Source organism: Brettanomyces bruxellensis, chromosome 5, assembly GCF_011074885.1.
Source record: "Brettanomyces bruxellensis chromosome 5, complete sequence".
In the NCBI taxonomy this organism is placed as follows: Eukaryota; Fungi; Ascomycota; class Pichiomycetes; order Pichiales; family Pichiaceae; genus Brettanomyces; species Brettanomyces bruxellensis.
In genome coordinates this window covers 815,205-840,686 of record NC_054686.1, presented here as the reverse complement: position 1 = coordinate 840,686, position 25,482 = coordinate 815,205, and the positions used below count along the sequence as shown (strand labels likewise).

Sequence of the window (25,482 nt, the reverse complement as noted above, 5' to 3'; positions counted from 1 at the left end):
ATCTTTTTTTTTCTATCCGCTACAGGATTTTGATCCACATTATTAGCACTATATTTTGATATTTGCAGGAAGACAGAACCGCGCGGTTCGACATGTGCCCTTGCACCTTCTTTTTGCATTTGTATACAGGAATATGTATGGAGTTCAAAGCTTTTTATTCCACTTCATCTATGTAATCATCGAGATCTTCTCTTTCAAAGATAATCTCCACCATCAAAGAGCATGACGGGCAAACGGCGATCTTCTCACCGTCCTTCATATCCTCTAGTGTAATCTGAAATCGGTCTCCGCACGGACATGGATATGTGAATATTTGCTGATCAGGATCGAATGTGAGATCTTCAATTTCCACTTGATCGTAAATCGATAGTTGTTCGGACATGTCTATCGGTGTAAATGTGGTGAAATGTTCTATTAAGTTCTATGACGATCAAACTTCAGCCAACTCCAAGCTTTCCGTTTTATCTATTGTTTCTCCAGTTGGTAATGTATACCTTAATTGGTACTTCTCTCTCCATGCTTGCAGATCTATCGTCTTATCGGGTGCGCCTTTAAATTTTAAAAAATTGAAAAATTTCAGGTGCCTATTCATTTTTTTTTTCTTCCCTGAAATCAGTACTTGACTGATTAAATTTCATTGCGATAATGCCGAGTACGCAATACTAGTTGCATCGATGTCTATTTTTCGACTCCTACTTTTCATTAGGTAAATACATCTGTAGTCGCTAATGTGATTAATTCGCAAATGTATCATTCCAAAATGTATGCTTTAAATCTAGTAAAGGACTTGATGTGAACATATAGCAAGAATTATCTCCAACCCACTAAGAGATGATATCCAATCATAAAATGGTATTGCAGATTCTTTGCCCGATTGTCGTCTCCACATACTTCTCAAAAACCCATACCCCATAAGGTATTTTTTTCTCACGTGAGCATGTTGAGGGTGAGGGTTGCAAATTATTTTTTGGCCGCGTAATATTTGTGACTGTGTTATTTTCTCCTGAGTAGTCGAGCCTGTATTGGGCAAAGTTGAGACCGCCGAATTTTTTTTCTTCCGCGATACAGGGAATTTTTTTTTTCTAGTGTAGTTTTTTTCATAATTTTTTTTTTCATCCTTGACTTGGTGAGAAGCCCTAGTTCAAGCCGAGCTCTTTAATTACCTATTTTCCGACACTTGAAGTTTAGAAAAGACCCTTTCACTTTACTTAAAGGTTAGTACACCATTCTATTAGCATAGCACAACGTAAGTGGAAATTGTATATCAGCATGAAATGGGCGGAAACCAGGAATATGTTAAAGAGCGGGGGGCAGTATTATGGAATAATTGAAATGGCACAAATCAACACGACTTTGAATTCAAGAAGGATGCTTATAAGAGAGCAATGTTTGGGACACAAAGATGATTGCAAGTGTTTAATGAAGTGAGAGTAACCAATGTTGGAATATGAGACAGGCACAGAATGTCAAGAGCATAAAGAATATTCAAAATGTGTAAGAGAATGATCAAAGTATAGATATTAGTGGATCGCAAGCACAGTTGTTTATACTACAAGATTGGAGTTCAGCATGATCAAGTTCATAATCCTGCGGTTGTCGTCTTCTATTGCCACCGTTTTCGTCGTGGTTCGGCTGTATTCAAACCGGTTCATATAGCAAAGCGTACTAACATTTAATTTCTCCTTTAATCAGTTCAAAATGGGTATTGCACGTGATTCTCGTCACAAGAGATCAGCTACTGGTGCCAAGAGAGCCCAGTACAGAAAGAAGAGAAAGTTCGAGTTGGGAAGACAGCCAGCTAACACCAAGATTGGTGCCAAGAGAATCCATGCCGTTAGAGTTAGAGGTGGCCACCTCAAGTACAGAGCTTTGAGACTTGAGACCGGTAACTTCTCATGGGCCTCAGAGGGTGTCTCCAGAAAGACGAGGGTTAACACTGTTGTCTACCATCCTTCCAGTAACGAGTTGGTCAGAACTAACACTTTGACTAAGGCTGCTGTTGTTCAGATTGATGCTACTCCATTCAAGCAGTATTACGAGTCTCACTACGGTGTTGCTTTGGGAAAGAAGGGTAAGGCTGCCGATGACTCCAAGAAGTCCAAGAGCTTGCAGAAGAAGCTTGCTGCCAGAGCTAAGTTCTCAAAGATTGAGCCAGCAGTTTCTTCTCAGTTCGGTTCCGGTAAGTTGTACGCTGTTATCTCTTCGAGACCAGGTCAGTCCGGTAGATGCGATGGTTACATTCTAGAAGGTGAAGAGTTGGCCTTCTACTTGAGAAGACTCACCACCAAGAAATAAGTGTCTTTTCATCTTTTCTTCATTTTGTAGGATTTGTTTTTGAAAAGGGCTTATTTACTTAATATGTTGCTATATACATCAATACGTTTTAGCTATAAAAGATGATAAAATAATATAAGTCTTTTTTCCTCTATGTTTATGAGGTGTAGGAGGATTTCACCGCAGTAAGTTAAATGATCGTTAGAGGTAGAATGTAATGTTTAATCTGCCCCACTTCTCCGTTCCTGCGTTGTTACAATTATTACACTATCAGATGCTCTTGTCATCAGTCATGAATCATTAATGCATTAAACCAAATACTATATACGCGGTTAAATAGGTGAAAATATACATCGGCATACACCTATGTCTGTTGCAAAGAGAGCAAACGTTAGTAAAGCGCACTTAATAATGATTATCGCATGTCTCCACACTCAAAACTATTTCCTAGTATTCAATCAGAAAATTTGGCAATTATTGGTTATCCTCAGATCCCATGAAGAGATCAGTACAGGTCTGTAAATAATTTATTCATCATGTTAACTCAAGGAAACGTCAAGAAAAGTGGATCCCTCATCCAGTTAATATACCTACCATTCGCACCTACCTCCCCGGCAGAAAGCAGAAAGCACAACCTATATTCCTATAGATCGAGCCTCCTAATTGCCGACTGGAAATAAAGCACAGTCGACTTTGGGTTGCAAGAATTTTTCAAAGTGCGGAAATTAGCACCGACTTATATAGTGTTGGAAAATTTTTGTGATTGAAAAACAGCTGAAAAAAAATGAAAAGCGGAAAAATGAGGGTCGAGGAATTTAAGGGTACGATCATAGAGACAAATAATCACTGACGAATATATCTCAATAGAGCGATAATGAAGAAAGGGGAAATATTGCTTATGCGTAACTCCAATTTCAGGCGGCAGGCGTAGAAAGCGGAATAAACATGTAAACGTGCTTTCTCTTTCATCGAGCAGCAAAAGAAGTTAAGAAACATGCAATTTGTATCAAGACCATAAATGACGACAGTATTACGCCAAAGTACTTTTTTCACAACGAAACTGCGGTGGTTCCTGCAGTCTCGGCTATTGCAGGTGAATCTACCACGCCACCCGTGTATTTCAATGCTAAATGGTCTCTAACCAGTATGAAGTTCCGAGTGTCTGCTCTAAAACCAATTGAAACTAGATCTCCAACGAAAGGAATCATACCAAAAAGAAAGTCAACGGTGATATTCACAAGCATCCGGGATGAAATTCCAATTGGAAGACCATCTATTGCCCTGGATTGTCTGAATAGATACAAGTTCATAATTAGAACGGCAATGTCACCAACAGCGGGAATAATCCTGATTAAACCGGCCATTCCAACTTTGAAACCAATCCTGGTGAAGCACATATCCATATAGTATGCCATCCGTTGAACCTGCTTTAGCTTTTCCGATTGAGGTGTCGGGATGTGAGGTGGTATACCTTTGGTTCTTCTAGCGCCTCCTCTTTGCCAGAATTTTCTCTCACTCTCTGGAATCACTTCATGGTATGGATCTTCGTTTAGTCCATAAGCAAATGGGTTGTTCTTTTTGAACTGTAAGAATGTTTGATTAACTGTCAGTAGTCGAGGTATTAGAATTGATTAGTTTGTTGTAAAGTTTAAGCATACCTTGTGCTTCAGTATGGCGGATACTATACTAGACATTATTCTTTTTTGTAAACACCCGCTGTAGAAATTGTGGTCAAAATGTTTGATGGCACAAATGTCGCAATGATTAGTCCAAGGCGATTTCTCCCGCTATTTATATAATGCACAAAAAATGCGGGGCAGCCTCTGTTTTATTTAATGTATGTACTGTGCGAATTGGAATCTGGAAAATGGTGATTGCCGGTTTCCTTTTTGGGCGATTTCGACACTTGCTACCCTGGATCTATTCTATGTACAAATTACTCCATATTTGGGGTAGAGATGTGCTTTAAAGGTGAGCTTTAGCACAGACGTATGCATTGTTGTAGGCAATTACCACTTGCATCTGGTTATCAATTAAATGAAGTTTAGACATCTGGCTTTGGCATCTTTGGTTTCACATCTGGATGCTCACTTGGAGAAATGGATGGACTATCGTCTGTTTTTCTGCGTCGCTCCAGCATGGAAGAATTTGAGCTTTTTGGGCTGCTCCTTCCAGCAACCAATTTTCGCCCTGCCGACAATTCGGCAAGTTCTGTTTTTCTTCGCGTGAAAAAAATTTTTTTTCCGTAATTTCCATGAAAAAAAAGTGCTCTCGTGTGTGAATTGATTTGCAGGTAAAAAGCTCAGAACAAAGTGCTGAAGGAACGTTGTTAAGAATAAGCAGAAGTAACTACAGAATATAAAGGAATTAAACTTCGCAAACATGAGATTTAGAAATAGATTCTTCCACCCAGAGAGCGTGGCCAGGCGTGCAGAGGATTTGGTTGGCGTCGGCCAAAAAGAAGATGCTTTACAAACATTGTACGATTTCCTGACATCTAGAAAGATCAGAGGAGCAGAACCAACAGAGCTCGAATCGATTGGTATGCTATTTGCAGAGTTGGGCACGGAGCAGCAGAATGGAAAGTTGGTCAAGGATGGTCTACACCAGTTCAAGAAGGCGGTTCAAGTTAGTGACGATGGTTTGAAGATCTTGGAGAAAGTGGTGAGGCATTTTCTCGAGTTGGCAGAGGCACAGTTGACCAAAGTTGAGAAATCCGCAGGTGCGGTGGTTGAAGCAGAGGAGCAGAAGACTGCAGAGGCAGCAGCTGCTGCCCAAAAGGTGTTGGATACCTACGAAGATGATGAGGAAAACGAGGAAGATGAAGATGGTGAAGGTGCAGCACACTTTTCGATCTCTCCAGAGGATATTTTGATGTCAGCAGTGTCGACAGACGACACGGCAGACCGGTCCAACAGGCAGCTCGTCGTTCCATGGATCAGGTTCTTGTGGGAGTGCTACCGGACCACCTTGGACTTGTTGAGAAACAACTCGAAACTTGAAGTGTGCTACTGCTTTGTCTGCAGCCGTGCTTTTGACTTCTGTGTCAAGTACGAGCGCCGCAGTGAGTTCCGGAGACTCTGCGAGCTGATCAGATCGCACTTGCAGTCCGTTCAGAGACCAAATGACAGATATCCACCAACGAATCCGATAGATTTGTCGAATGCAGACACTTTGCAGAGATATCTGGAGTCGAGGTTTGCACAGCTTAATGCAGCGGTCAAGTTGGAGCTCTGGCAGGAGGCATTCCGCTCTGTTGAGGATGTTCACACGTTGATGACACAGACAAAACGCCAGCCAAAACCATCCATGTTGATGAACTACTACGATGACTTGGCAAAGATCTTTGCAGTGAGTGGAGATGCACTCTTCCAGGCAGCCGCATTCCAGAAGTACTTCAGCTTGTTGCTCCAGTCGCCAATTGCCACTGACGATGAGAAGAAGCGGTACGCGTCACTCCAGCTTCTTTCTGCTTTGAGTGTTCCTGAGGTTGGATCTGGAGCAGATGACTTCAACCGGAGGAAATTCCGCCGGCTAGCATCTTTGCTCAGCATTGGATCTGTTCCGTCAAGAGAGTCCTTGCTCAAGCAGGCCACCAACTCGCAGAGTTTGCTCTACGCAGATGACTTATTGAAAAACCTATATGTGGCATTTGAGGACAATTTCCATCCCCTAACGTTCGCACGCACCATCAAGCCGTTTTTCGAGGCTATCGAGTCCAACGCCTCGTACGGCTCGTACGTGGAGCCACTCTTGAACGTTGCAGTTGACCGGATCTTCAGGGAGGTCTCGCAGGTGTACCAGACGATAAAAGTAGACTTTTTGGTCAGATTGTGCACGTTTGAAGGCTCGTTTAAGCTCTCGAGACTCGATATCGAGAAGTTATTGCTCGAGGCCGCCCGGAAAAACGTGGTCAGCATCAAAATCGACCAGGCTGCCGACGTTATAGTGTTCAACTCGAGTCCGTTCAGCGGCTCTTTGGAAAACAGCTTGTCGCTTGGTGCAGAGAAGAATGCAGAGAGTGGAGTTCTTGAGGCTGCCATCCAGCAGACTCCGGCCGAGTTGGTGAGATTCCAGCTTTCGAACTTGGCCAAGACGCTTTCCGAGTCGGTGAAGTTGATCGATGTGGCCGAGACGAAGTCTGTGGACAGAGAGTTGAAGGAGAAGTCGTTGGAGAGAGCAAACGCGGAGTTTGAGGATGAGAGACAGAGCATTGTGCAGCGTGCCCACATACTTGAGCATAGGAAGGAAGAATTGGAGAAGTTGAAGAAGCTGGAGGGTGAAAAAGCTGCAAAGGAGAGATTGGAGCAGCAGATTGCAGCCAGAAAGGCTGAGCAGGAGAGAGCAGAGAAGGAGGCAGAAAGAAGACAGGAGGAGAAGAGGCAGAGAGCAATTGAGTTGGAGAGAAAGAAGGAGAAGCAGGAGTTGATCAAGGATGTGAACTCGAAGGGTATCATCAGTATTGACGAGAAGGATGCGGAAAAGTTGGACATGGATAAGTTGAAGGAGATGCAGTTGGAGAAGTTGGAGAAGGACAAGAAGGACACGCAGTCGAAGATGGAGAAGTTGGCCACGAGAAATGACTACTTGGTGCGTGCCGAGAGGAAGTATGAGTTGGCCTTGTTGCAGAAGAACGCCGACAAGGAGCTTGCCGAGCAGAGAGAGGAGTACGAGAGGGTCAAGGAGAAGAAGATCGAGATGGAGAAGAAGAAGCATGAGCATGAGGTGAGGGAAAGGGACAGATTGCAGCGCATTTCGTCCGAGTTCGCCAAGTATGCTTCTATTGCCCAGGAGGAGGAGAAGGCGGCCTTTGAGAAGATGAAGAGGGCTGCACAGGCGGAGTTGGAGAAGGAGAAGCAGCAGAGAATCAAGGAGTTCATCGAGAAGAAGAGGTTGGAGTTCCAGGAGGAGCAGCAGAGAAAGAAGGAGGAGGAGGACCGCTTGAAGAAGGAGCAGGAGGAGGAGTTGAGGGTCAGAGCTGCCGAGGAGCAGAGAAGAAAGGCTGCCGAGGAACTAATGATGAAGAGAGATCCTCAAAGAAGATTGTACTTGGAGCTTTTGGAGAAGGAGAAGACCAACTCGTTTGCAAACTTCTCCGAGAAGATGAAGTTGAGAACCTTGAAGAGGAAGTACGGCGGCCAGTGACTGCGTGTCCTTTTATTATAACCTGTAGATTGAATGCATTTGATTGTTATTTTTGTGAGATCTCGTACATATAGCGTCTTTTGGTAGTACTTTTTCAATTATTTCAGCCTCCATTTTTTCTGGTAGCCAGGTTCGCGAATAGTTTAACTCTTTTTAGCTTTTACCTGAGGTACTACTTTTTTCTTTTTCCTTTTTTTTTCGTTATCGTCTCGTTTTTGACACGATTTGCGATCTCGACGAACTGGAAGATACCTTCAATTATTCCTGAAGTCATCCCATTTAACAAGTTTTTGCTGTTTACTCGAGAACAACATAACAGACTGTACGCAAACATGTCGGACAAAACGTTTTTCGATGAAATGAAGAGATCCTTCAAGGATATCCCGGTTGATGAGCACAACCAGATCTCAACTCGGGAGTTTCTCGAGGCATCTTCATCTTTGGTGAAGTTATTCGGTATGTATCTGCATCATGGAACCCGTTCATGTAAATTACTGTTTTACTAACATTCACTTTTCAGACTTGCTTGGTTCGGCGGCTTTTCAAGTCGTGGTTAATGATATGAATGGAAACATCACTAAGATCCAGAAGAGATTGGCCCAGGATCCAGAGCATTCCAACACATTACAAGGTATGGTGCTCGAGGAAGCTAAGGATGGAGGCAAGAAAACGGGCACGCAGGCCTTGCTTTGGCTTTCCAGGGGATTGCAATTCACAGAGGCTGCAATGAGGGAAACATTGGATCATCCAGAAAAGGAAATGACCGAAACATTCACCACGGCATATAAAGGCACGTTGATCAAGTACCACTCGATGTTTGTGAGACCCATTTTCAAGTTGGCCATGAAGGCTTGCCCTTACAGAAAGGATTTCTTTGCAAAGTTGGGGAAAGATCAGGAGAAGGTGTCGGAGCAAATCAGGGAATGGGTGACGGCTTTGGCGGGCATAGTGAAGATAATCATGAACTTCTATGCCAGTGGAAACTACGGCAAGGGTTTATAAGACGCAAAGTAAATATGTACTGATTGATATTGCAATACAACTATTATTTATTGTCCAACTAACAGGTAGCACAAACTTTACACAGAAACTTATTCAAATAGGCCCGTTAGAACCAAACATTATTAAATGTCGAAAAGATAATCCATCCATCAATCATGAAGGTTACGATGATGGTGCAAGTAACAAAACAAAACAAAAGAAAAAGTACACGGTGTAAAAGTTCAGCATTGTAAATTGAGCCAAAATAAAAGAAGTAAGTACAAACGAGGGGAAGAAAAGAAAAAGAATAAAGATAAAGGAGGCTGGCAATAGAGACCCCCATTCAACGCAACCGAATGCTTGGATCCAGTACGTAAGCTCAAGATATTAAGAACTCCGGAAACGACAAGATATAAGCGGGTCGTTCGAAAAAGCTTGCTTAGAACAAGGCAATGAGAAGAGCGGCGGCAGTTCCAAAGACGGAAACTGGGCTGACGAGGATCTCGGCTGCACCTGCCTTACTTGAAGAAGACGAGGACGAGGATGATGAGCCTGAAGATGCTGAGCTGCTGTCAGAAGAAGCAGAACCAGTCTCGGAAGAAGATGAGGTCTTGGTTCCGCTGACAGAGGATGAAGATGAAGAAGCCTTGCAGCTGTAGTCACCTCTGATGTAACCCTCCTTGGACAACTTGTCGAAGTCGGAGCAGCTGAAGTCTCCGGTGGTGTCAACGGTGAAAGCACCTCTGACAGTCTTCAAACTTGGAAGAGAGCACTTGTCAAAGTCACCCTTGAGGACAACGGCACCGGTAATGGTCTTGAGGTCGCCGAGGTTGTTGATAGTCTTCAATTCGGTGTTGTTCTCGATGACGAATCCACCTCCGATGGTAGTCAAGTTCGAGAAGTCGATCTTCTCCAAGTCGTCGTTGTTCTCGATGGTCAAGTCACCGCCAACAGTGGCAACAAGTGGGAACTTCAAGGCAGAGACGGAGGACTCGAAGAAGCCGGCAGACTCGTTAATGGCCTGCAAGCTAGCCAGAGAGATCGAAGTAACAGAGTAGAAGGTCAAGTTGTTGGCCCACTTCAAGTCGTCGAACTTAACCTCGGTCTGGTCACCGTTATGGGAGATGGACAAGGCCTTGGAGACGGTCTGGACGTCGGAATCGATCGAGGCCAGGTTCAAGTTGTTGTTGATGTTGTAAGTTTCGACGTTGACTGGGTTCAAGCCGTCCAACGAGCTCAACTGGGTGTCCGAGATGTAGATCGAGTTGCAGTCCGTGACCACCTTGAAACCGGTCTGGATCAAAGCTGGCAAAGTAACCCAGTTGATGGCACCGACGGAGATCAAAGAACCCATCGAGAACTGTGACAAAATAGTCAAACTCTCCATGTTCAACTCACCGCTGATGGCAGTGATCGAGTCTGCAGAGAACGTGCTGAGCTTTGTGGCATTCGAGATGATCAAGTCACCATAGATGGCCTTAACGTTGGCAATCGAACCGGCACCGATACCACCGGTGATGTAAACATCACCTTTGATGGCATCACATGTCGACAAAGCATCCAAGTCGGATTGTGCGGTGGCAGTGTAGGTGCTCTTGAAAGAGCAGCCTGAGGCAACGGCAACAGAAGTTGTGGATGTGATGGTGGCATCTGGAAAAAAGTGTGGTTGCTGTTAGTATATTTGTTCACTCGAAAGTAAATAACTAAAAATGGTCCATGCGGATTTTCGTTATCATTCCAACTGCATTGCATTGCATTGTGTTTGTTATCTATGCCACATATCACAATGTAATTTGCGATATGTCAGACAACCGTGTTTCTTCACATGCCAGGTATGGCCGCAAATGATTTTCCATGCAAGAAAATGCAGGCCTAAAAAGGTTAACTGAAAACAAGCGCTGCAACCCAATTGGTACGAAAAAAATAGAATCCGGAAAAAAGTATCTCGGTAATGAGGTGGGCTGGAGGGAATAAAAAAAATAAAGCAAAAATAAGGCAAAAGCAAAGCAAAAGCAAAGCAAAATTAAATGCGGCGAGAACGAGAAAAGAAGCCAATCTGAGTCTCGCTCTGAAGAAGCACCAGCAGCCAAAAAAAAAATTAAAAAATAAAATAAAACAAAACAAAAATAAATAGTAAAGTAAAATGCACCCACCAATAAAAATAAAATTGCACTAGTAAAATAAAGTGATGAAAAATAAAATGAGGCACAACACACAGCACACAAATTATCGAACAAACTCATCTCGCCCCAAATACCACATAGCGCTCGAAAACTGAAGCATCGTGTCCAAAATGAATTTATCGACGAGGTATGAGCATAAGCAGTGTACAGATAATTTGTGCCCGGGATTGCACTGAAAGCCGAGCGGCATCCCAAAATATTCGCTCACTGTTTTTTTTTCACCCCTTTAAAAAATGGTTCCAACGAAAATAAATGATTAGGAGATCCATAACATTTTCACCACTAACCTGAAAGATAAAACATGCCTGATGATACTTTGTAACGGATAACAATATCGAAGAAAAGACTGTACTTACTTAATGAAGAGGTGGCGGCGGCTGCGGCACCAACCAAAGCAGAAAGAGAGAGAAGCTTGAACTGCATCTTAACTCTATGATTATTCTAAGGAGATTTGACCAGCAATTAGAACTATTCTTGCAAACCGTTGAATGCTAACGATGATGGTGAAGAGTAAAAGAGTGGAAAGGAAAAGAAAAAAATCTGAAAAAGAAGAGGGAGATAAAAGGTTAAAAGTAAGAGAAGAGAGTAGAAATAAGAGTTAAAAGAAAGCTAAAATGAAGTCTTGAAATACTCGGAACGAGAGCATCCAAGATAAAAGCTAGTCAAGGCGACAATTAAAAATACAAAATTTTTAAAAAAATCAGAGGAGAAAGAAGGATGTAAAGAAAAAAAATGAGGGACATGCCGAAAACAGGCAGCAGGTTGAAATGCAATGATGCTAAAAATAGAGCCAAGGTTCAATGTCGAGGAACTCCAAGGAGAATGAAAAATATAAAAAAGCCTGGCCTGTTTACCTTTTCGATTGATCTGCATTTCCTTTTCGGGACGGCTGAACCTCGAGCTTGCCTGTTACTGCCTTTGCCCACTACCTGGCTCCACGTTTGGGGAGTCACCAAGTCTATAATTCGTCTGCCTGGCAAATTGTTTTTATTCTTTTTTTCTACCTGTGCGTTCATTAAAGCGAAGCTAAAATCAATATGCTCTATAGTGAGCGGTTCCAGGCTTTATTTTCTATATGTTTTACTCTAAGTCCAAACCACGAACCCTGTAGAAGTACCAGAAGTATGTCTCAAGAAGTTTTGTATACACGTACGGTTAAAAGCGTAAATTACCCCATTTGTGAATTAGATGGCATCTAGTAGCAGTAAACAGGTTTCAGTAAACAAGATGGCGGGTAGTTGTGTGTGTTTGAAGTTGTCATGGGCCGTGAATGAGACTGTCGAGCTATCCGTAATCTGTAAAAAAAATAAAGAAAAAAAATGAAAACATCAAGAAAAAGCAAGCGCTGCTAATGAATTCGGCATTCTGGCAGATGAAAAAAATTTTCCAACATGGAATCAGGGGTACTACTGAGCAGAGAACGTAGCTTTCGAAAGCACTAGAATTTACCGTTGCCGAATAATGCCGCTGGCTAATAACACCATTCAACCAATTTTTTTTTTTGCCAGCTGGCCAACAATAACCACCTCCCCTGAATAAAACTGTGGAGTACTGTTGACATTGTTCCCAACTGTCTAGAATAAGCAGCCCATGCTGTCTGTCGCTTTCTTCCTGGTATCAACCAGTTCGATTTCTCCAAAATTGAACTTCTGAATTTTCAATAACCCCATCTCAGTCCTGGTAGCTTGCCGGAAAAAGCTATGTGTCAATATGCATGTGTCCAAGGGTCGAAAATGCGGGCAGTGTTGATAGCAAACATTTGAAGTGAGGAATCAAAATCGTTATTATTGTTTTTTTCCCGCGCGTGCATTTATCTTTCAGTCTTTCGCCTCGTATTAGTTAATAATAATATCTTATAACGCTAATTTGCATACCGTTAATATTCCCTAACTACTTATCTTCAGTACAATTGTGTTCACCGAAATATGCTTGCAATGTCCGAATTTATGGCCACATGGCACAACTCGTTAATATCCCCAGTATTGACTGATATCCCAAAAATATCCAAAAATGTACTTAGTTCTTATCCGAGCTTTTCAGTATTGACATTTTTCTGGATGCGGAAATCGTATTACTTCTTACAGACTAATCAAATCTCATGACCGATTCCTGCCTGTGCGATTTTCCGTTTTTTCTCAAATTGCTGTGGTAAGGGACTTGTTTCTTTGTGCTGTTAAATTATTTTGGAAAATTAAGATGTTTCCATTCACACACGTTGAAATAATGCTGTATCAGGATTATCAAAGTCGTTTTGTTTTGTTTTTACCTTGTCAGGGTTCTTGTTTCTTGCATTAGTTCAAGTTCTGGAAAAAAGCTTGTACCATGTTGGTTGCTAGATATATCAGACGGGTCGATCGACTTGTCAGTGCAACCAGCTTATCCTGTATCTTTTTCATTTTTCCACACTTTTCTTCGCGGTTAACGGAACAGAATCTGCCTCTGCCCCAAACAGAAGTTTAACCGGCGGTGGCACTATTCAGCAAGCATTTCTAGATTCTCCGTTTCATTACCGTAATGCGGATGTTTCCCCTATTTAAGATGCTTCGCTCCAATAGGCTTACCTTTTATCATGGCCTAATGGGTCGGTTTCCGGCTTTGTCGGTCTTTTTGTGCATTTTTTTACAGATCAGTGCTAAGTACTGCTTTTTCCACAGGCGTATATATAATTAATAAGTAATAATGAGTGACCAGAAATATCATCATTGCCTATGGGTAGCAGTGAGCAGTTTTCAAACACCAATCGCATCCCTGTTTAACCACCAATAATGAAGATTAGTAGAGTGTTCGTGCTGGCTTCCATTTTGAGTATAGCTTCCGCTTCACCAAGCTTGAAAAAAAGAGACGAGAGTCAGAATGTCTTAACCGACCAAATATGGACCTCTACATCAAGCGGGAAAAAGGTGGCAGTCACTCCTACTGCCATTGATGGTGTTACTGTATCTGCATCTCCAGTTACAGATTCTGCCACAGCCTGGAATTCTCTTGATTCATCTGGTATTCCTTATCGAGTTACTCCTTCAGTATCAGACGGCAAAACCACCTCAGCTTCTCCAACTCCGACAAATTCGGACTATCCGGAATCAACTGGTGGAGCTCCCCCTGTTCTTCGATGTATGAACGATCGTGTTCCTTCATCCAGCACTTCAGGTTATCCGTTTTGCATTAAAAACGGTACAGAGTTGGTTGTGGGAGAAACATATTGGATTACATGGGATCCCACATACTGGGGAGGAAGTGTTGATCGTGTTCGGTTGCAAACCATTACTTATCCTTTAGATGATGACGCCGATCCTTTGTTCAACAGCGATTACATCTCGAATAACAACGGTTATTACTCGTGGTATGTCAAGTCTTCCTATAAGAGCACAAGTGGCTACTTTTGGCTCACGATTACCCCATTAGTCAGCTCGGATAACGATCTAGAGCATACTGGCACAAAGACAGGTCCACTTTTAAGAATTATAGAGTCTGCTTCCGATGCCTCTAGTAAAATTACTAGGTTGCCATCCGATAACGGGTCTGGAACTACAACAGCATCCAAATCCAACAATATCAAGACTATTGTGCCTGCAGTTGTTGTTCCTGTTGTAGTGATTCTATTTATTGCTGTTGCTGTTATTCTTTACTTCAACCGTATGAAAAAGAAAGGCGTCCAGCCTTCAGTTGGTGGCTTTTTCAGCACTATCCGTATGAAAGGCTCCAAAAGATTAACTTCTTCCACCAATGCTTCTACCAGAGTTCCATCGAATGTTTCTATTGAATCTTCGATTGATGAGCATACTTTAAGAACCGAGTCTATTTCAGATAATCCGTTTGCAGGTGAGCAAAGGCAGGCTTTATAATTATGATTTGATTGTTAATTTTTTTTTTTTGTTTGAATTGTACAAATAATAAAATCTGATAATATACTACCTGAAAATAACTTCTCATATTATAGAAGATCGAAAATCATTCAGACGCTTTAGAGGAATATTGAATTAATTTATTCAAGATTCCTAGCATTTATAGTATTTGGCATTTTCTCCTTGTTGCTGTGCAGTTAATTTACTCTTAAAGCACCACAAAAAGACGCGGTGATAATTAAAATCCTTTTTTTTTACGAAACTTGAGTGCGGTCGCAAATTCTCGCATCTTCCCAAAAAAGTAATGCTGCCCAAAAACTTGTTCTCCTGAGAAACCTCATCCCGAATCAATAAGCTGTTGCCTTCTCAGTTTATGCGACCAGCATTGGAACTTAAACCATCACTTTTCGATTTGCAATTCACACTGAAAGTTTCAGGAATAAGCACAATTGAAGGCAATTCAAACAATTATATACTTTGCAACATAAAAGCCAGGCAATAAGCATCGGACATATATATAATTATATATATAACATCTCTCAGCTAATTTTTCACACTTTTATATCTCTTGCTTTATCAGCAATTGCCGCCGAATTCAACATTTGAAAGATGTTAGAGTCTCTAGTTGCGTCGATATTGAATCGGACGCTGGGGCAGTATGTGGAGAATTTTGATCCGGCCCAATTGAATATAGGAATATGGAGTGGAGATGTTAAACTACGGGACTTGAAGCTCAAGCAGGAATCATTGGACCGGTTGGGGCTTCCGATTGCACTCAAGTTTGGGCATCTAGGCCAGTTGACGTTACAGATACCATGGTCCAACCTAAAATCGAAACCTGTGAAGATTATCGTCGAGGATATGTTTCTTTTGGCCAGTGCAATGCTTCCCACAGAGATAAATGTGCAAGAGGAGGAGGAGAGGAAGTTGCGTGTGAAAAAGAGCAAGCTAGAGGCATTGGAGTTGTCGGAGAACACACTTCCGGCCTCGGAAAGTGAGGAGGACAGGGAAAAGAACGAGAATTTCATGGAAAGCTTGACCACAAAGATTGTGGACAACTTGCAAATCACAATACGGAACATCCATTTGCGATACGAGGACCGGGACACCTTCACAAAGGTGCCGTATGCAGTTGGATTGACCCTCCAAGAGCTCTCGGCTGTGTCCACGGATGAAAACTGGATTCCAGGGTTTGTATTGGGGGCCAGCGATCTGTCGAGAAAACTCACAACTCTTAAATCGCTCGAGGTGTACTGGGAGACAAATGCACAGACACTCTATGATGCCGACCGGCAGAAGATGGTGGATTCGTTCCTCTCCGTTATCGACAAAAATTCGTCGTTGGAAGGTGAAGGCGTCCAGCATCTCATGAAACCAGTCTCTGGATATGGCCATCTCACGGTAAACAAAGCGGGAAGCACTGAATCAGCGCCTCACTATAACGTTGATCTATTTTTCGATGAGTTTGGTGTCACCTTGGACGAAGAACAGTATCGAGACATGTGCTGGACGATCTCGGAGGTCACGTGGTACCAGAAAACGTACAAATTCCGGCGGTTGAGGCCACATGTGCCCGTTGAAGAGGACCCGAAGCAGTGGCTCAGGTATGCATTCAGGTGTGTGTATGACGAGATACACGAGCGAAACTACAAGTGGACCTGGGAGTACTTTGAGAAGAGAAGAGACCAGCGGAAGAAGTACGTTAATGCATGGCTTAAGCATCTTGAAGGGGACCCGGATGCCACCGTTCAGGCCGAAATATACAACCTGGAGAGCCAGGTGGCATACAATGACTTGAAGTTTTACCGGGAGATAGCCAAAATGGAGTATGTGAGGAAGCATCATGCACACCCGGCCTCGAATGCAGTGCAGAAGCAGGCTTCGGCAAATACAGGCACCGCTTCCTCGTGGATTTCGTGGTGGAAGGGTGGTTCTACCGCCGCTGATGCCGGACAGAGCAAGAAGGAGGATCTGGCAGAGGGTGAAGATACAGATCTTACACTCTCTTCACAGCAGAGGAAGGAGTTGTACGATGCGATAGGATACGATGAGCAGAAGAAGCTGACGGACTCGTTGGACATGCCGAGGGAAAGAGTGAGGACTTGCATCGGGTGGAATTTGAAGAAGGGGTCGTTTGTGATCAAGAAGGCTCAGACGCACAAGCCGGTTGCAGAAGTCATCTTTGAAGGAATGCATGCGGACGTGTTTCAAAGAAAGGACTCGTACTATCTTGGGTTCAAGTTGAGAGAGTTCCGGGTCGAAAACGGAGCCAGTGGCACGCTCTACAAGCATATAGTGAGCGTGAAACCGTTTGACACGGGCAGTGCGGAAAGCTCATCGAGTTCTGAGATGGATGCTGAGGGCGGCCCGGACGAGAAAGAGTCTTTTTTCCAGATTTCCTACGAGAGCAACCCGTTGGACGAGTCTGCAGACTCCGAGTTGTTGGCCAAGATGAACAGCATGACGATATTCCACGATCCACGCTTTATCGAAGAGGTTGCGAGGTTCTTCCGCCCACCACAGACTCATGCAGACACCATTGGTGCCATCATGAATGCTGCCGAGAGCACCATCCAGGGATTCACAGATCAGACAAGAATCGGGCTCCAGTACGCGTTCGATGAGCACACAACCATTAACTGCAAGATGGACTTGCAGGCACCGTTGATAATCATGCCTCTCGACTGCACAAGCTGGTCATCTCCGGTCTGTGTTCTTGATGCGGGCCACATAAACGTGATGAGCGATTTGGTGGACAAGCAGAAGATCAAGGAGATCAAGGGAGCCGACAAGAGCACCTTTGGCGAGTCGGACTGGGAGAAGTTGAACGCGTTCTTATTCGACCGGTTCGAGCTTCAACTTGAGGATGCACAGATGCTGATCGGGCCAAACGTCAAGGCTGCAATCGAGCAGCTTCACTCCTCAGGGCCGAAACCGTCTCTCATCCTCGACCATTTGACAATTAACATATTGCTCGAGTTGTCGATCGTCCCCACCTACACTCATCTACCGTTGATGAAGATCAGCGGGAACATTCCGCAGATAAAAGCCAGCTTGAACGACTATCAGCACAGAATTTTCTCCCAGGCACTAATGACCATGATGCCGGACTTGTCGGCTACTTTGGCTGTGCCTGCCGAGTCTTCTAACGATCTCGAGATGCTGGTTTCAAACGAGGAGTCTTCTCCAGGCTATGATGTTGGTCTAGGTTCTGCCACCACTGATTCATCTGAGGGTTCAAATGACACTTCAGGCAGCGAGCAGAGGAGAAAAATCATGCAACACAAGCTGGATGTGAGCATCAACATCGGTGTGATCGTGATCAGCCTAAGCAGATGCTCTGATCCGAAGACTTTCGAGGCCGAGAAGTTGGCAGATGTCGTTGGGGAGAATTTCAGGCTTCGGTACTTCAGCACAGAGGAAACCATGAATGCAAATGTTGAGCTTGCCGACTTTTCGATCTATGACTTTATGGAACCAACTGGTAACGAAGAGTTCAAGAAGTTGGTTTCAGCAGATGTGTCTTCTGCAGAATCCAAGCCCCGGAATCTCTTCACTGTAGCCTACACGAGGAAACAGAGGAACGTGAACTTCAACAGCAAGATCATCCAGGCTTTTGACCAGGACGTCGACTTGAACATATCGGACTTTAAAGTGGTCCTAACGAGGAAATCGGTCCTTACCCTCGTCAGCTTCCTCAGAAACACGTTTGTGGACCCAAATGCTCCTTTGCTTCCGGCAGACCAGCTTAGACACAATGATGAAGCAAACGCACAGACTGCACCTGAGCAGATGAAACTAAAGTTGGAGATGAACAGTATCACCTTGATATTGAACGACGATGGTTACAAGATTGGAACCATGAAGCTAAAGGAGGCCGACATCGACATGATCCTGTTCCCGGACAAAATGAGACTCAATGCCAGCATAGGAGGTCTCACATTGAGAGATGACATCAGCAAGAACATCCCGTCTCTATCGCAGCTAATAAGAATAAAGGGAAGAGAGTTCATCAAGCTACATTACGAAACGTTTGATCCCGAGACAAACAGGCTGCCTTACAGCTCCGAACTTTCGCTTGAGACCGGTTCAATTGTCATCACATTCGTGCAAAGCTCGTTTGCGAGAATCTACTCGTTCATCAGCCAGTTCAGCCGCATGAAGGACATTTACGATAATGCTAGAGAAGCCGCTTTGAGCCAGGCTACTAGCATAGAAGGGACGGATAAGATGAAGTTTGATGTTTTGCTCCGTGCACCAATTCTCATTTTTCCCAAGGTCAGGAACCCGTTAACGGGTGAGATCGACACAATAAACACGAATCTAGGAGAGATAGATGCCTCGAACTCTTTCACTGAAAGTGGCGGAAGTATCTTCAACATTACCACGGCAAAGCTTAAGAATACCAGGATCTGTTCCACGTTTTCGCTTCCTGACGGAGGGCGGCAAAACTTGGAGATTATCGATAAGTTTGACGTTCAGTTGAACGCAAACTATTACGATGGATGCGTTTTGAGTCGGCCGGCCACGATCATCAAGGCTGTGATCTCTGGAAGTGACATGAAGCTTACTGATTGGCAGGCTCACTATATCCTGGAGATTATCCAGAGTATTCCGCAGGCGTTTACCGATTATTCCATCGGCAATGAAACCATCCGGGACCTCGAGGATGATGCTCTGCAAGCAAATATGATAATCAGCAGGGAGGAATCACCCTCCAAGGCTGTGATTAATGAAACATTGATCCAGAAAAGCAAGAGTTCGGACCAGAGCACGACTGCTAACTCCGGGCACGGAGATAAAACAACCGTGAGCGTGCATGTGGAGATTCCAGCAATCTCACTAACAATATACAACAATACCAGAAAATCAGCCACACTCGACAACAAGGGTCTTTCGAGATTTATGGTGAACGATCTCTGTATGAAGGCGGATGTTCGAGAGAGCGGAAGTTATGATGCAAACGTACAGCTGAAGTCCTTTGTTGTGAGAGATGTGCGAAATGACACCAAGAACAAATTCCCGGAAATCATCCCTGCTTCGGCGAGTGATGGATATCAACTTGTTGCTTCCGTGAAGGGAGTCACTGCCGAGGGAAAGAGCTTCACGAAAGTGGATCTCCAGATCAACAACCCAACATTGCTCTTGGCAATGGATTATATGATCTCGTTGAAGACGTTTGTGGATGCTGTTTTGGACACTACTGCCACGACCAAGGAGCTTGATAACAGATTGCAAACAATCGAGGAAAACAGCACTTACAGGCACAAGTCCATGACCGGAGACGAAGAATCGGATGTAATTGAGGACTCAGAGGCTTCCGAGCAGAAAGAACTATCGTATGCCATCAGAATTCCAAACATATCGATCATCTTGCTCGCCAACTCTGAAAAGCCAGATTCAGAGGCGGTGGTCTTCAAGATCTCACAGATTGTACTTAGTGCCACCGATATCACGAGAGTCCAGCTTAAGGGAATAGGGATGTTCCTTTGTAATATGGACGCTTACGAAGTCAACAGGATACAGATCATCGATGACTTTTCTTCCAAGTTCGAAATCGATAGCAGGGGCTCGTCCCCTACATCGTATCTTACACAGATGGCTTTTGATGTGGATCCGCTTTTGATTCGTGTTTCTCTCAGCGATATCAAGCTAGCCACCGATATATTCAACAGAGCATCGGCAATATACTCTGAGGCCACAAAAGCTGCCAGTACTCCTGCTGAAAATCGCAGGCGGAGGAGGTCTTCAATTGCCTCAGAGATAAGCCAGACCATTGCTAAACACGCACCATCTGTTTTATCGAGTCTCACCAAGATATCCAATAAGGCAGGCGCCAAAAAGAAGCCTAATGTCATAGTTAAGGCCGAGAAGTTCTTGGCCACACTTGGTGGGATGAGAATTGTTCTCATTGGTGATGTCCATGAGCTCCCTGTTCTTGATGTGGTTGTAAAACCACTGAATGCTCAGGTGAAGAACTGGTCTACCGATCTGGAGGCTGACGTCACCTTCCAGCCCCAGATTCAAATATACAACTACTCCACTTCGTCCTGGGAGCCGTTGCTAGACCAGTGGTCTTTTAGTATTCATGTTACTAAGGACAGCAAGGCTAAAGGAGAGCTTGCTGTTAGCATCAGCTCGGATGATATTGCCGAGGTCACTTTGACAAAAAGATCGATTGCATCGCTTTCATACTTTGGCTCCTTGCTCAAGGAGGAGTCCGAGATACGGCCAAGGGGTGAAGGTGCACCTTATCTGCTCTTCAACCAGACTGGATACGATCTTAACGTGTGGATCGATGGCCAGAGTACAGATTCGGCTCATAGAAAGCAGCTCACACTGCTTAAAAACGGAGATCACATTCCCTGGGCCTTCGAGGATTGGCGGGAAATCCGTAAGAATCTAAATATGCAGACGGAAAGAGACACCTTGGCTGTGGAGTTCATTGATTCGCAGTTTAATCCGGTTAAAGCCATCTCGCTCACAACAGAGGGCGAAGATATATTCATGCTTGAACCAAAGTACCGCAACGCATATCATCACAGACTTGCTTGCGAAGTTGTGCTTGCGAAGGACAAAGTGAAGCACGTGATCTTAAAATCGACCATCACCATTCACAACCACACCCCACAGGGGCTATTTATTGGTGTTGGGAAGTACAACAGCAAGCCTGTGGTTGACCGGGAGGTTCATATTCCAAGCGGTGGTAAAATAGCTCTTCCAATTGATCTGGTGTACGAGGGAAAGCTCGTAGTTCGGCCAGAAACCAAGGGGCAGCAGTTTGGTTGGTCGATGGCTCGTTGCAGGAAGACAAACAGGAACTCACTGTTTGACTGGAAGACGATATCAAGAAGTGACATGATCTTGGAATGCCCAAGCACAGAATCGGGAAGCATTAAGAGCTACTACTTCAACGCCAGGGCCAAGTTCAACTCCTCAGAGGTCTTGACGAAGGTTTATCCACACATGGTCATCAACATTACTCCGCCCCTGGTGTTGCAGAACTTGCTTCCATTTGATGTGAACTGGGAATTGTTCCAAAAGGGAACCGATAAGTGGGAGTGCGACTTGAAGCAGGGCACCAGCTCCTCGATTCACGTGATTGACATGAATAATTCTGCGGTGATGAAGTTGTCGATTCCAGGAACATCGTTTGGAAAGAGCCGGCCGGCGATAATAAATACATCCAACAAGGATGTGAAGAATGACGACACGGTACTTTTAATCAACGACGAGCACCAGAAGTTGTATCTAAGGCTTCTTTACACCAGCAGCCCGGAGGCAGGCCGAAAAGTCACTCTTTACACTCCGTATCTTATCGTAAACAGGACGGGTAAGACTGTCATCATCAGCAATGGAGCCAACTTCATGGTTTCAAGAGCAAAGAAAATCAAACCCGGATACGATGATGCTATGCCCGACATGTTTTCGTTCGGAAAGGACTCAAGAGGGTTGTTTACGACAAACTTCGAAACAAATCACGTTGCTCTGAAGATCGAAGACTCTCTTCTCAGCCGCAGCTTCAACATTGATAAAGTGGGCCAGAACTTCCAGATAGAGGCTCCTATGGATGGCAAGCCATTCGAATACGATATTGGTGTTCATATCACTGAGGGAAAAGGAGCGTTCAACTTGACCAAGGTTGTCACCTTAACTCCAAGATACATCGTTAGAAATGACTTGGCCGAGACCATATATGTTACTTCAATCGGATCTTCGCGTCATCTACGCCTTGATCCCGGGAAAATCATCCCGATTTATGGCGTGTCAAGGATGAATCCAAAGCAAATATGCATTAGTACGAAGAACGATGGTAAGATGTCAGCTCCCTTCAATATCAATGATGTTGGTGAGATATTTGTTCGGGCACAAAAGCGGGACTCTTTGTCCCATTTGCTTGTTAGGGTGGTTATCACGACGGAGGGTGCATCGATATTCATCAGTATGATGGACACCAATGGCAGCTGGCCTTACTCCATAAGAAATTTCAGCGACTTTGAATTCATAATCTACCAATCCGACCCGTACATGAAGCTGGATGGAACTAGGCGCTCTAATGTTCGTTTCAAGCCAGTTTTATACAAAATTCCTCCAAAAAGTGCAATGCCTTATGCATGGGACTTTCCGGCGGCTGATGTCAAGGAGTTGGTGTTGAGAAGTGGAAATAAAGAAAGGTTCGTGCAGCTTGCTGAAATTGGCACACTTTATCCAATGAGACTTGGCTCCAGCTCCAATTCACCAACCAACGGCAGAAACGTTGTTGATTTGAATGTTCAGGCCGAAGGTCCAGTCCAGGTGTTGATGATAAACAACTATGATCCTAAAACGAGCATGTATCGGATGAAGTCGAATTCTTCTTCACATACCACAAACAGCCGGAATTCCGGCGACTTCGAGACCGGAACCAAGGACGAAAACTACAATTTGAGCGTTTCGGTGGACTTTAAAGGATTGGGTGTTTCATTGATCAATTCAGAGTGTGAGGAAATCAGTTATATAACTTTAAGAGGAGCAATAATGAACTATGCAGAGTCTGAAATCCATCAGAACATTGCTCTGAAGCTTAAGTGGCTTCAAGTGGACAACCAGACGTATCCGGCAACATTCCCGGTTCTCATATATCCTACTGTTGTTCCAAAGTCGAAAAAAGAGATGAACGAGCACCCAGTGTTTTCAGCAGGCATTTCTAAGATGAAAGACGATTCACATGGGGTCACATACATCAAGTTTGCAACAGCACTATTTCAGGAAATGTCCTTTGAGCTAGACGAGCCAACAATTTCCTCCTTAATGGAGTTCTTCAAGACACCGGAAGCATCTGAAAATGATGATACCATCGATGTATTATGGGACAAGCATACAGAGATTCCAGAGCCGCCTACTCTAAGAACAGGAGACGATTACTACTTTGAGCTTCTTCATTTGCAACCCTTGCAGTTCAATGTTTCGTTTGAACGGACTGATGAGCTGGATGACGATGCTCCTATATCCGGAAATCCAATAGCTTTGGCCGCGAGTGCGATTAGTATGGCAGTGGGAAATATTAGAGATGCTCCTATCAAGATGTCATCTTTAATTTTGGAGAATGTGAGAACTCCTCTACCGTACCTCCAGCAAAATATCCAGGAGCATTACAAGCAAGCCTTTTTGTATCAGTGGTACAAAGTGCTTGGATCTGCAGATGTCATCGGCAATCCGGTTGGGTTGTTCAACAACATCAGTTCCGGAGTGATGGATATCTTCTATGAACCATATCAGGGATACATTATGACTGACAGGCCTCAGGAGTTGGGAATAGGATTGGCAAGAGGTGGTATCAGCTTTTTACGGAAGTCTTTGTTCGGCGTTAGTGACAGTGTGTCACGCTTTACAAGTTCCGTTGCAAAGGGACTCACTGTTGCATCCATGGACAGAGATTTCCAAAAGAAAAGGAGGCAGAACAGGCAGAAAAGCCGGCCAAACCATCCACTTGGTGGTTTTGCAAGTGGAACAAACTCGTTGTTTGACGGTATCACCAGTGGATTGTCTGGTTTGGCTATTGCTCCAATCAAAGGTGCAAACGAAGAAGGTGCCTCTGGATTCATCAAAGGACTGGGTAGGGGAATTATCGGTCTTCCTACAAAGGCCGCTACAGGAGTGCTAGACTTTGCCAATGATATCAGTGAGAGCATCAAGAGCTCGACCACTGCCTTTGATAAAGACAGCTCGAGGAGAATGCGTCTTCCAAGAAATATCCGATATAACGGATGTGTCACCTCTTATTCCGAAAGAGAGGCCCAAGGTCAGTACTGGTTGAAAACATGCGATGGTGGGAAATATTCTCGTGAGAGATACTTGGCTCATGTGATGCTTCCAGGATTCGAGATGGTGTGCATTGTCAGTATGTCCAGGATTTTGGTTGTTACTGTGGAGACTTTGAAAGCCGAATGGAACATGCCTTATGAGAAGATAGGTAATATCACATTGGAGAACACCGGAATTCTTATTAAGCAGAATCGGGCCGGCTCTCCGGAAAGGTTTATTTCAATTCCAGGAAAAGCTGACCAGATATTTTTGTATAGGAACATCGTTACTGCTGTCAACGAGTACAACAAGAAGTGTATAGTTTCACTATGACGGCTTCATTTATATTTAACAAATGTCAATGATTAAATTTAATTTAATTTAATTTAATTTGATAGAAACTTGAATTTAAATTCAACACATTGACGTGCTCGTCGATGTAAGGGATTGTATAGTGTGTGGTGTATTAGAAAGTATAGCTGCAACCTCGAGAATAGGAATAATATTTCTAGCTAATCAATTAGTTAGTCGTATGTAAGAAATATATTTTCGGTATTTTTTTCGTCTGCACATTAAAACATCACGCTTTCTTAAACTAGCGTAATTTACTGCTTGGACAACATCCAGTGATTCAACAAGAAGTCAGGTTTATGCTGATCTAGAAGTGTGGAAATAGCATTTGAAGGCTTTAACAAGAAGTGTGAAAACAGCCTTTGAAAGCTTCAACAAGAATAGTTGACTCAGCCTAATCCTGCTGGAGCTAGCCACCATCGTTAATTTTTTTCGTTTTGATGAGTAATCACAATAATAACACATACCATACATGAGAATTCAGGCTCCAGAACAGAAGGAGACTCCCGGCAAGACTGCCGTTCCGGCAAGCACCAATTCAAATAAAGCTAAACGTCGATTGGAACAAGATGATGAGCCATCGGTTCCTCAGTCTAAAAGGCAGAGGAACGTTTTCTACCTTTATCTTCCCGATGATGAATATAATCCGGCAACATTTGCACCAGTGGTGGCCTCAGAGCAATGGTCTATAAGCAAGAACAAGAAACCGGTGCCAAGTGCTCCCGCTGCTTTTCGTCGGAAATCGGCTCAAAGAGTTCTTTTAACCAATAGTCAGGGGTTAGAAAGAACTGGCATTACGCAAATGTCACTTTTGGGTGACAGTATCGGAGTTCCCAGAACATTTAAGGAGGCAATGATTTCCTCGCAGAAAGTGGAGTGGTTTGCGGCATGCAGGGAGGGCTTGAAAAGCTTCCAAAGAGATG

At 43.9% G+C, this 25,482-nt stretch overlaps 8 protein-coding genes across 8 annotated transcripts; 5 read left to right on the top strand and 3 right to left on the bottom strand.

The window, feature by feature from the left end:
• Positions 1 to 154: 154 nt before the first annotated feature.
• On the bottom strand, positions 155 to 382 carry DPH3 (Diphthamide biosynthesis protein 3; the record flags this gene model as incomplete). Its single annotated transcript, XM_041282893.1, has 1 exon — positions 155 to 382. One exon carries the CDS (start codon positions 380 to 382, stop codon positions 155 to 157), a length of 228 nt encoding a protein of 75 aa, XP_041135669.1.
• A 1,316-nt stretch (positions 383 to 1,698) lies between these two features.
• Positions 1,699 to 2,295, top strand: RPS8A (ribosomal protein S8A; the record flags this gene model as incomplete). Its single annotated transcript, XM_041282892.1, has 1 exon — positions 1,699 to 2,295. One exon carries the CDS (start codon positions 1,699 to 1,701, stop codon positions 2,293 to 2,295), a length of 597 nt encoding a protein of 198 aa, XP_041135668.1.
• A 1,028-nt stretch (positions 2,296 to 3,323) lies between these two features.
• BRETT_004395 (uncharacterized protein) lies at positions 3,324 to 3,968 on the bottom strand (the record flags this gene model as incomplete). Its single annotated transcript, XM_041282891.1, has 2 exons — positions 3,324 to 3,857; positions 3,933 to 3,968. The coding sequence occupies 2 exons, from the start codon at positions 3,966 to 3,968 to the stop codon at positions 3,324 to 3,326; spliced, it is 570 nt and encodes a 189-aa protein (XP_041135667.1).
• Positions 3,969 to 4,656: 688 nt separating this feature from the next.
• Positions 4,657 to 7,419, top strand: BRETT_004394 (uncharacterized protein; the record flags this gene model as incomplete). Its single annotated transcript, XM_041282890.1, has 1 exon — positions 4,657 to 7,419. One exon carries the CDS (start codon positions 4,657 to 4,659, stop codon positions 7,417 to 7,419), a length of 2,763 nt encoding a protein of 920 aa, XP_041135666.1.
• A 332-nt stretch (positions 7,420 to 7,751) lies between these two features.
• Positions 7,752 to 8,421, top strand: BRETT_004393 (uncharacterized protein; the record flags this gene model as incomplete). The annotated part of the gene is made up of 2 exons (XM_041282889.1): positions 7,752 to 7,875; positions 7,940 to 8,421. 2 exons carry the CDS (start codon positions 7,752 to 7,754, stop codon positions 8,419 to 8,421), a joined length of 606 nt encoding a protein of 201 aa, XP_041135665.1.
• Positions 8,422 to 8,839: 418 nt separating this feature from the next.
• Positions 8,840 to 11,006, bottom strand: BRETT_004392 (uncharacterized protein; the record flags this gene model as incomplete). The annotated part of the gene is made up of 2 exons (XM_041282888.1): positions 8,840 to 10,050; positions 10,940 to 11,006. 2 exons carry the CDS (start codon positions 11,004 to 11,006, stop codon positions 8,840 to 8,842), a joined length of 1,278 nt encoding a protein of 425 aa, XP_041135664.1.
• Positions 11,007 to 13,348: 2,342 nt separating this feature from the next.
• On the top strand, positions 13,349 to 14,425 carry BRETT_004391 (uncharacterized protein; the record flags this gene model as incomplete). Its single annotated transcript, XM_041282887.1, has 1 exon — positions 13,349 to 14,425. One exon carries the CDS (start codon positions 13,349 to 13,351, stop codon positions 14,423 to 14,425), a length of 1,077 nt encoding a protein of 358 aa, XP_041135663.1.
• Positions 14,426 to 15,034: 609 nt separating this feature from the next.
• BRETT_004390 (uncharacterized protein) lies at positions 15,035 to 24,746 on the top strand (the record flags this gene model as incomplete). Its single annotated transcript, XM_041282886.1, has 2 exons — positions 15,035 to 24,522; positions 24,737 to 24,746. The coding sequence occupies 2 exons, from the start codon at positions 15,035 to 15,037 to the stop codon at positions 24,744 to 24,746; spliced, it is 9,498 nt and encodes a 3,165-aa protein (XP_041135662.1).
• Between the last annotated feature and the right edge of the window lie 736 nt (positions 24,747 to 25,482).